General features: G+C 40.0%; 2 protein-coding genes across 4 annotated transcripts; both read left to right on the top strand.

Moving 5' to 3' along the window:
• The first annotated feature begins 1,787 nt into the window (after nt 1-1,787).
• Nucleotides 1,788-5,702, top strand: LOC135085305 (uncharacterized). The gene is made up of 5 exons (XM_063980092.1): nt 1,788-1,824; nt 2,338-2,432; nt 3,368-3,489; nt 4,243-4,395; nt 5,294-5,702. Exons 1-5 carry the CDS (start codon nt 1,794-1,796, stop codon nt 5,532-5,534), a joined length of 642 nt encoding a protein of 213 aa, XP_063836162.1. The 5' UTR covers nt 1,788-1,793; the 3' UTR covers nt 5,535-5,702.
• A 1,159-nt stretch (nt 5,703-6,861) lies between these two features.
• Nucleotides 6,862-9,598, top strand: LOC135085392 (uncharacterized). Of its 3 annotated transcripts, none has more exons than XR_010260098.1 (2): nt 6,862-6,898; nt 9,436-9,598. XR_010260098.1 is itself a non-coding variant. In XM_063980176.1 (2 exons), exons 1-2 carry the CDS (start codon nt 6,871-6,873, stop codon nt 8,152-8,154), a joined length of 618 nt encoding a protein of 205 aa, XP_063836246.1. In that variant the 5' UTR covers nt 6,870; the 3' UTR covers nt 8,155-8,305. The 3 variants fall into 3 exon arrangements, 1 of the variants encoding a protein (XP_063836246.1); XM_063980176.1 differs by lacking the exon at nt 9,436-9,598 and adding an exon at nt 7,565-8,305 and having other exon boundaries at nt 6,870-6,898; XR_010260099.1 differs by lacking the exon at nt 6,862-6,898 and adding an exon at nt 8,741-8,909.
• Nucleotides 9,599-10,266: the final 668 nt, after the last annotated feature.

Below are 10,266 nucleotides of genomic sequence, written 5' to 3'. Positions count from 1 at the left end.
GGCGAGTGTGCACTGTTTCAAAAATTACTTATGGTTTCACGCCCGTATTCACAAATGTTACTATGAGGTCTCACAGTGCGCGTGGAAGCACAGGGTGACACACGAACTAATCACAGAGCTCTATCCAACGCTGTGCGTTCGATTTGCTGCTTCACTTAAGCAAGCATTGTGAATACAGGTGTTAATATTCTTAGCGAGAACTGAACAAAAATTTGTTTTTCAAAAAATACTTTGAGACGCTTAGAGTCTGGTAAGTGGATGTCAACTTTATTGATGTTGGAAAAAGGTTTATAATTGAAAAACAAGAAAATTGTATCGCGAAAATCTTTTGTCTTCATAAAAAAATATCAATTATTTTTTTCGGAGAAAGAAACTTAACGTGAAGAAGTTTTTATTGTTGCTCTGTAAAAAAAATGTGTACAGATTACGAAGAATATTTCTAAAAATTCAGATTTTATATAAATATATAAAAATATGATGTTTTAAATTAATAAAAGTAAGCTTTATACACTTGTGTGTAATATACATTCAGTATGTCTATTAATAATTGAAATTAAAAGAAATAAGTGTTTGTAATATCATAAAAAGTTGATATATCAAATTGATATATCGATGATTTCTTCAAAAAGTCTATTGTAATTATAAATAATGCTTAGAGTGTTGAAATATGGTATTTTCGTGATTTTCAAATTGCAAGTGTGTGTAAAATAATTGAATATGTTAAATAAATAAAAGGACGTTTAATTCTTAACTGAAAAGAGACTTTCATTTACTATAATATGAAAAAAATATGTACAAATACTATAATATGTATAAAAAAGACTGTAAACCCTTGAAAAGGAGGCTGACAATAGTGACTGAGTTTCTTGCGCTGCTTCTTCTCAGCACTGGCCCATTTATTGTCCCGAAGCAGTGGTAGGGTTAATACTGGGACGTGTAAAAGTGCTTTTTAAAAGCCTATTTGCAAAAAATAAGTTTTATGAGTTTCAAATTTATTTTTAACCAGTTCCTATAGCTCATTTAGGTTGATCATATCTGGGCTCGTTGTAGGTTTAACGTTTAACTGCGTCAGTGCCTGAGGTATGAAAGAGGCACAGGAGGGTGTTTTTGAGACGTCAAATGTCAGCGACACTTCGGATCTCCGACACATTTGTATAGATGACCCACGCTAAACTGTCCCACCAAACTCAATGACAGGGGGGCGCTACGATCGTTCAACTATATGGTTTCCAACATGGCAAAAATCGGAACCAGCGATCCGGTATTGACGGTGGCGCCCCGCTGTCAATGTCATGGATAGGACAGTTCAGTATTTTGGAACTATATTTTGTAGTATGCTCTGTCAAGTCATAAGTCATTGTCACCCCTCCCGTGCCCCTCCCATACCTGAGGCACTGACTCAGTTGAGCTCTCTCTTTCTCGATTAACATGATTTTTAATTTACTATTTCATCATCATCATTTCAGCCACAGGACGTCCACTGCTGAACATAGGCCTCCCCCAATGACCTCCACATCGGACGGTTGGCAGCGGCCTGCATCCAGCGCCTTCCTGCTACCTTTATCAGGTCGTCGGTCCACCTGGTGGGCGGACGTCCCTTTAATAATTTACTATTTAATTTATTATAACAATAATTGTCTAAGTTTAGTCTTTCACAACTCAGTTCGATTGAAATAATAAACTACAGTAGCTACGTACCTACCTATTAAATACAGCAAATAAACCGTTAAATTGGAAAGTTTTATAGAAAACTAATGGATTTTTAATCAGTTCGTTTACATCTTGTTATTAACATGACAGTTTTCAGATTACTTATCATTTTTTGTGAGTATTTAGTATTTAAATAAAGTAGTTTAATTACAATAAATGTAAAGTTTCATCGAAATCCGTTTAATAGTTTTTGCGTGAAAGAGTTACATTCACACAAAACGCATGTATAATTTTATTAGGATTAGTAGGATATTTTTTCCTATAATACTTAAATAGTAATATTTTAAATACAATCACCCGGCTCAATTGAAAAATCTAGTACAGTTTCGTGTTCTTGAAAATACAGTGTGGAAACCATAAGTGATCTCACTCGATTATTTCTAAACTATACAAGATATCGAAGCTGGAAACGTTGAATTTTCGGATAGTTCTAGTTTATTCTGTAACCTTATTAGTACCGTTTGAAAGAGCTCGTGAAGCAATTTCAGGAACAGTAACCAGTTGTTCGATATCTTGTATATAGTTTAGAAATAATCGAGTGAGATCACTTATCATTTCCACATTTTCCACCCTGTATATTGGTGAAATTGTTATTCAGTTACATTCACTCGTAAAATATTTTTACAGGCACTATGCGTCTCTGCTGGCCTCTACAGTACCGTTACTGGAACAAATATCATATTTGGGACACGACGCTTAAAGTACCTGCAGCTTTGATCAATGTATGGGACCGACAATTTTGTTCATCATCATCATCATCATCTCAGCCACAGGACGTCCACTGCTGAACATAGGCCTCCCCCAATGACTTCCACATCGCACGGTTGGTAGCGACCTGCATCCAGCGCCTTCCTGCTACCTTTATGAGGTCGTCGGTCCACTTTGTGGGTGGACGTCTCACGCTGCGTTTTCCGGTACGCGGCCTCCACTCCAGAACCTTGCTGTCCCATCGGCCGTCAGTTCTGCATACTATGTGCCCTGCCCATTGCAATTTTGTTCGTTTCGACCAAATTACGTCCACTGCTGGACAAAGGCTTACGCCTGTATTCACAAACGATGCTTGCTTATATGAAGCAGCAAATGGAATGCACAGCGTTGAATAGAGCTCTGTGATTGGTTCGTGTCGTGTTCGCATCCACGCGCACTGTGAAACCTCATAGTAATATTTGTGAATACGGGCGTTAATTTCGTTGCGGGTCCAATGACAGCTTTCAACTTTCCCCCGGGACAGACTTGGCCTTCACTGGTTGGGTTATTGGCGGTCAAGATGTAGATCCTGGCTACACAGGAGTTGCAGCGGTGGGAAGTCCCTTCACCCCGCTGGACAACGGCCTCCCCCAATGATTTCCATATCGACCGTGGACAGCGCTGCCCTATCTAGATGCTTCGCACAACCCTAGCTTTGGGAAGCTTTGTCCAGCAGTGGATGTCACTTGGCCGAAGTAAAAAACTATAATCCGGGCCTTTTCAAGGCGAGAGTGAATAGGCACTTACAGGGCAGATATGTACCATCCTAGACTACATCCCACTAAACATCAGGTGCGATTGTTGTCAAATACCTGCCTTGTTATGCATAAAAAATAAAAATAAGTAAACGAATCTGGGAAATGGCCTAAGTTACCTACTGAATAAATGATTTGATTTGTTTTATTTCAAGGTTATGAAGACATATCACCAGAATGCTCGCGTCAGATCCACTGAACTGAACGAAATGCGTTTCATGTATGAAGAATCTCCGCATTATGAAGAAGGATACGTCATGAGCGAACTGGTTGATAGGTATAGATCGTTTCATCCACTCGGACGCGCCCCACCAATGTTTGGTCTCGGTTGCGCGGGGTGCGGGGAGTTTGATCCGAGCAATCCGAGCGTCATTATTGTAGTGTGCGTGTGCACACAGGGATAATTTAGCGTGTACCGATAACACTCAGACATTAGCGGAAGAATGGGGCGCGTTTTCGTGGATGAAACGATCAATAGTGTTTTTGTTGTACCCCAAGCACGAATATTCTCGTAATCGTACAGCTGTAATTGTCGTGAGAACGCATTGTTTGTTATCAAAGGTGAAAATGTTTTTGTTATTAATTTGCATAAATACCTGTAGGTAAATACATAATGAAAAACTATGGAGAGAATGCTATGCTAGCCCACTAGGTATTGTCGAAATGTAGCTTTTTATCGTTTACATATTTGTGCAAATTAATCTCTACGATTTATCGTTTCATCCACGAAGACGCGCCCCACCATTCTTCCGCTAATGTTTGAGTGTTACCGGTACACACTAAATTATCCATGAGTGCACACGCACACTACAATAATGACGCTCCGATCAAACTACCCGCACCCCGCGCTTCCCTCGACCAAAAATTCGGCTTCGTGGATGGCACGATCAATACTAAATGATTATTAGGTACGAGAATTGTTCGTTTTTGAGGCACAGGCCTGAATACACTGTTGACTAGGCCAGTTTTTTGTTCTATATAGACATCAATATTTTTACAAGTAATTTTTCTCTTCTTAAATCCTTCACAGATACAAAAAGATGGTGTACCATGTCAAACACCCGATGGAGCATCAATCCGACAACGTGTTCGAGACGCTTCGGCACCTTGAACTGGTTGAACACCTCGGCCAAGAGATCTACCACCTCTCCCATATGATACACGAGATCCCACGGAAGTACAGGTTCGTTTGGTGCTTGTTCTATAGTCTGGTCCGGGAGCACCTAGAATTTAGTCCAAAGACCCCATGCTACCCATCCTTATCGCTCGCGAGTAAATTATATTGCTGTCTCGACTGTGCGACAGGCGTCCGCAGTGAGTGTGCGAGCGCGACAGCAACATAATTATGCGCGAGCGATAAGGATGGGTAGCTTGGGGTCATTGGACAAAATTCTACGTGCTCGCAGACCAGGCTTTAGTACAAGAGGGGACCGTAAGAAACCCTACCTCGTCACTTGATACTAAGATAAGCTACATGGTACACGTTCAGACAAGTCGTGCTAAGCTTGGAACAATTAATTAATAAAGTCCGGTTTGGCCGAAAGTACCGAAAGTATCATCAGAATCAGAAATTAGATCCGTAAACGAACTAAGTCGCTGATATAGCCCGACGGATTAGCAAGCTGAAGTGGCAATGGGCAGGGCACATAGTAAGCAGAACTGACGGCCGATGGGGCAGCAAGGTTCTGTAGTGAAGGCCACATCAGAAAATGCAGCGTGGGTCGTCCAACCACAAGGTAGACGGACGACCTCATAAAGGTAGCAGGAAGGCGCTGGATGCAGGCCGCTGCTAACCGAGCGATGTGGAAATCATTGGAGGAGGTCTATTTTCAACAGTGTAGGTACGTCCTTGGTTGCAACGAAACTATCATCATCATCATTTCAGCCACAGGACGTCCACTGCTGTACATTGGCCTCCCCGAATGATTTCCACATCGCCCGGTTGGTAGCGGCCTGCATCCAGCGCCTTCCTGCCACCTTTTCTTAGGTCGTCCGTCCACCTTGTGGGTGAACGTCTCACGCTGGACCACATGATCAAATTGTAGACTGTTATGAATTAATTTAATCTCCTTTTCTTTCAGACAAATACCAGAATTTGCCAATTTAGAAAAGGAGATAGACATGGCAAAAGTACAGGAAGAGATGAAAAACTTGAAGGAACAAGAGAGACTGCAGAAGAGAGAGAAGAAAAAGGCAGCTAAAGTGTTGAAGAAGTTGAGAGAGCTTGCGATGGCGCAAGGACAGAAGGTGAACTACCCTCCGAAGATCAGAAATAAGTGGTGGCCCATCGACTATGGGTGGGAGATAGATTATTATTGGTAACTGTTACTAATAGAACACCCGCAATAATACATATCTATCTATACTATAAAAGCGAAAGGTCACTGACTGACTGACTCATCACGAAATCTCAGAAACTACAAATGCTAGCATAGTATCGCTAGGTAAAAGATAGTTTCATAAAAGAATAATAAAAATGTTCATTCATAATTTTAGAAGTTTTATTTGACTTTATGAAAATATAGCCTGACCAGGAACATAAAAACCCTCGCCATGTTGCGGAAAACTAATGGTACTAATTTCTTTTAATGGCAACAGTAACTGAAAACTTCATTGACATGTCACCTTGCATGTCAGTCTATTGCTGTCAAAGTGTAAACAAACTTTATTTTAAATGTGCGCAATTGATTTTGTGAATGAAATTGCTAAAATCTTTTTATAGTCGTGAAAGAAAACTGGTTCACAATGTGTTAAAGTATTTGTCGAAGAGAAATACCAAGGGTTCGGACAATATTTTCATTGAATAATGTTTCCAACAAAGGTTGTCAAATTGACTGACATGTTTACCGTATAGTACAGTCCACTATGAAAATTAGCTGTGGTTTGTTTCAACTACCTTTTTTAAAGTTTTTTGTCACTTTCTAAGTGTTGAATTTTATGGAATTGGGAAAGAAGTAGGTACCGAGTTTGAAGCGTTCATGAGCAAACATTGCAGTTGAATATTCAAGTTCTGAATTTGATTATTGATGAATATTAAAATAAATCCTACTAGCTCGATTGATGGTTTCATTTAATTTATTTAAACCAGGTTACCTATAATAATATTTTTTCGTTAATTTATGAAAATATCAAATTATCCCGTAATCCTGAATCCTGATACATAAAGTTAGCCTATTAATTTAACACAGGTACGACTGTACTCAGTGTTGCACTATCAAATGCAATTGACGCGCCTCTATGCCAGGGTTTTTATGTTCCTGGTCAGGCTATACCTACCCAATATTTAGGTAGGAAGTACGAAGGTAGTTGAAAAAATTGTTTATTCATTTCACACACGGCCAGCTGTGTAGCTATTTTTAGTAGAATTAGTAAAAACTGACCCTAGACCTTCTGAGACACATCTAAAGAGCTCGAAAAGTATGCAATATACAACCCGGTCGAGTTACTGCGCACTTGGCAGCCGTGACGTCACATCGCGCCGCTCTGGTACGGGACGGGGTGAGCGCGGGTGAGTGCGAGGGAGAAAGGTGCGCAGTTACTTTAGCCGATCGGGCTGTAATTTCGCTTGTAAAATATTAATTAAAGTTCGAGTAGGTAGGTAATTTTTATAGTTCTTTCTTAAAACTACATAATTTAGTTTGTGTTGTTCCTTTTCAACATGAGGGCGTTTTTTGTGTTATTACTATGTAAGTAGTTTGGTCTTTACAATAAACTATAGATTTTTGGAGTTCTAGAGAGTTCTATCACTGATACGGTTTTGGCTACTGTTGTCACATTAGTAGGTGATTGTTAAAAATTTGTGAGTGGTGGATTGAAAAATAAGTAAATAATACCTCAGGATGTAACTAGCGCTACTGGGCAGGTATGTACCACCCATTGTATACCGTTAAAATTATTAAGCGTCACAACAATCCATATCGTCTCTTGAAGAAGCAGCCATCAGAGAAACATGTTATTAAACTTTGCTGTTCTGTGCCAATTTTTAAGTCACGCGCAGCGGAAAGAAAGAATTCAATAAGATAAAAAAGTAAATCGATTAAGTTACTGATTTTCCTCTAGCATGAACAACTTTCGTCTTCGAATCGTTTGCGTATTCGACAAAATTCGATACTCAACCTTTGAATTAAACGATAACGTGACAATTTTGATTGTCAAAATAAGTTTCGTGCAACCATTTCTCACTTTACGACACGTTCACATTTTAGCACACAGCGCTGTTTTAGTTTTCATTCTAAATCTTTTGATGGCGATTCGAAATCGAATGTTTTTCGTGTTACTTATAGTCGCTCCGAAAAAGGCAACACTGCAAAACCACTCTGTAAGGCTTTTAACAATAAAACATCTGATTCCAGGTGCCATGTCCAGCTGCAACGACAACTGGGTATGGAAACCAGACTACTATGGCAGTATGAACTGGTACGATGAGAAGCATACCCACGTCATCATCAGCCTGGTGGTAGACATCATTAAAGACACCGACGAACGCATCCGATCAATCGAAACCCTTCGGTTAGACAATTTCCGAACTGCTAGCTTCGAGATAGGTTTCCTAAACTACGTCATCATGGAAGAGTACCGAAAAATGCTGGAATGCTACAACACTAGCGTTATTATGGACTGGGAGTTGTACGGATTTGAGACCATGATGTACATGGTGGAAGTAGAGGCCCATTATTGGCAGATAGATCATCTTCAAAGTATGCAGCATGAGATTGAAAGGAAATACAACATTCATTCAAAAATCGAGGAAGCGCCGGGTGAAGCGGAGATTCGGCCGACGACCATAGACCCCAACTTCAAAACGAAGAAAACGAAGCGCACTAGGGACAGGCTGGGAGAGCAGATCGCTGTGTTTGTGGACAAGATGCACACTACAAAGAAGAGGAGCACCAGGTGGTGGTGGCCCATCGAGTACGGATGGGAGGTGGAGTATTATTGGTAATGAGGGGTTTTTCAACTGTTCTATTACAATGGAATCCAAAGACAACAATTACACAAATTCAGAATACAATAAGAATAGTAAATCAAAATACTGTACCAACAATTGCTGCAAAAGCAAATTCTGGAGTTATTAATAGCAATAAACCAATGAAACTAATTATGGACATTTCTATTTTTATTTCTTGTTGTCCGACTGTCGAGAACCCTGATTTCAGAAATTGTTGCTGACTGAACTTTTCACATAAACGACAAACGACGCTCGTATTCACAAACATTACTATGAGGTCTCACAGTGCGCGTGAACGCACAGGGTAACACACGAACCAAAAACAGAGCTCTATTCAACGCTGTGCGTTCGATTTGCTGCTTCATTTTTAAGCAAGTAGGTATCGTTTGTGAATACGGGCGAAACTGTCACAGATATTATCTAGCAGATAAAACTACGTAATCAGCAACCTTTATTATTAAGATAATGTTATTATCAAATCAGTAACTGTCTGAAACCTTATCAGGCTCTTACGCTCGTATTTTAACACTGTCTGGCCACCTTGGGTAATGTAGTCCAAATCCTCCAACCTCCACACGGGACTATTCCCACTTCTCGTTCCCACCGCTGCAACTCTTGTGTAGCCAGGATCTACAGCTTGACCGCCAATAACCCAACCAGTGAAGGTCAAGTTTGTCCCGGGGAAAGTTGCTGTCATTAGACCCGCAACGAAATTAATCAGAAGAACATAGGAGGAGTTCGAAGTTAAGGTTTGACTTCCAATTTCCTTTAAATTGGAGTCCTCCTGCAGTGGAGACTTAATGACCTGATGATGATTTTGATTTCGATGTTTCCAGGTGTAGTTCCTGGAGCTACTATTATTATTAAACTGGGCATAGGTACATTTTATACTTATTAGAATTTTTTAAGTTTTTGGCAACATCCAGAACTGTTTCAAACTACGGCTGAAGTGTACCCCAGAAACACAAGGTCTTCAGATACGCTGGTTCTTTCCTTTTTTCCAAGAACTTCACTTAATTGAGAAAAATTGTTACTGCATAGGTATTCAGGTGTGGGTATAATAAAATTCCGGATGTATTAAAAATGGTCCTACAAAATTGATGGTGAAAAAGCTTCGGGAATGGCTGGCTACTGTCTGTTTCTGAAGAATACGTAGTTCGGGAATTCCTTACCTACTTAGTACATTAATTTTGTAACACTAACAATATCTAGAATTAGAAAGTCGTCTTCCATCAGCGACATTTAAAAATGACCTGATGACGATTTTGTTTCCAGGTGTACCAACCTGGAGCCAAAGGCCAGACCCACATGAACTCAGCCAGTCCCAGAAGTCGATCCTGGATGAGGTATCCTGGTCGGTGAAGCTGATGCTGCTCAGGGAATACTTCCCGCACCTGGATGAGACGAAGCGAGTCGGCGGGCAAGCCTATGTCAGAGTTAAGAGGTAGCTGAACTAACTGGTAGCCATTTTTACTAGGTTACGTTTGTGATTCTGTTTTTGGGTAGTGACTTATATCCTACTAATATTATAGGTAATCCTACTAATATTATAAATGCAAAAGTTTGGATGTCTGGATGTTTGTTACTCTTTCACGCAAAAACTACTGAAAGGATTTTGTTGAAACTTTACAGTATTATTGTTTATTAGCCCAGAATAACCTATAATTTAATTTTATGACGATCTGTGACAAACTTAAATTTCACGCGGGTGAAGCCGCGGGCAAAAGCTAGTATTGAATAATTTTATAAGCCCTACTGGATACTACTGTTTTAAAGAAGATTACAAAAACTCTAATGGGCGAGTGAATTTTATAAAAAAAATCTCAAGTTCGCATAATTTAACAGTAAGGAAATTTGTATGGGAAGGCAAAATAAAAGTACGAAGCACACTTATCAACCCGAAAACGGATCGTAGGTAACCGTATCAACTCAATGCGGTTAGTATTATTTGTATGAAACTCCCACAATTATCTGCACCGTAGGACTCCTTGCCTCGCGGTTGACAGCGCGACGAAAGGCGATATGCTGATACCTTTCCATGTCGATAAGTGTGCTATGTACCTTTAAATGTCATTATCTTTGTTCCCAGAGACATCGAACCCCCTC

This window comes from Ostrinia nubilalis, chromosome 28 (assembly GCF_963855985.1).
Source record: "Ostrinia nubilalis chromosome 28, ilOstNubi1.1, whole genome shotgun sequence".
Lineage (NCBI taxonomy): Eukaryota > Metazoa > Arthropoda > Insecta > Lepidoptera > Crambidae > Ostrinia > Ostrinia nubilalis.
Note: the sequence above shows the minus strand (reverse complement) of the source record. Positions and strands in the feature narration are given on the sequence as shown.

Excerpts from the sequence above, each read along its gene's own strand:
- LOC135085305 (XM_063980092.1), top strand. The coding sequence starts at position 1,794 with ATGACAGTTTTCAGATTACTTATCATTTTTT. Across the intron at positions 2,433-3,367 it reads TACCTGCAGCTTTGATCAAT|GTTATGAAGACATATCACCA; the intron begins GTATGGGACCGA and ends TTTTATTTCAAG. Across the intron at positions 4,396-5,293 it reads GAGATCCCACGGAAGTACAG|ACAAATACCAGAATTTGCCA; the intron begins GTTCGTTTGGTG and ends CTTTTCTTTCAG.
- LOC135085392 (XM_063980176.1), top strand. The coding sequence starts at position 6,871 with ATGAGGGCGTTTTTTGTGTTATTACTAT. Across the intron at positions 6,899-7,564 it reads GTTTTTTGTGTTATTACTAT|GTGCCATGTCCAGCTGCAAC; the intron begins GTAAGTAGTTTG and ends ATCTGATTCCAG.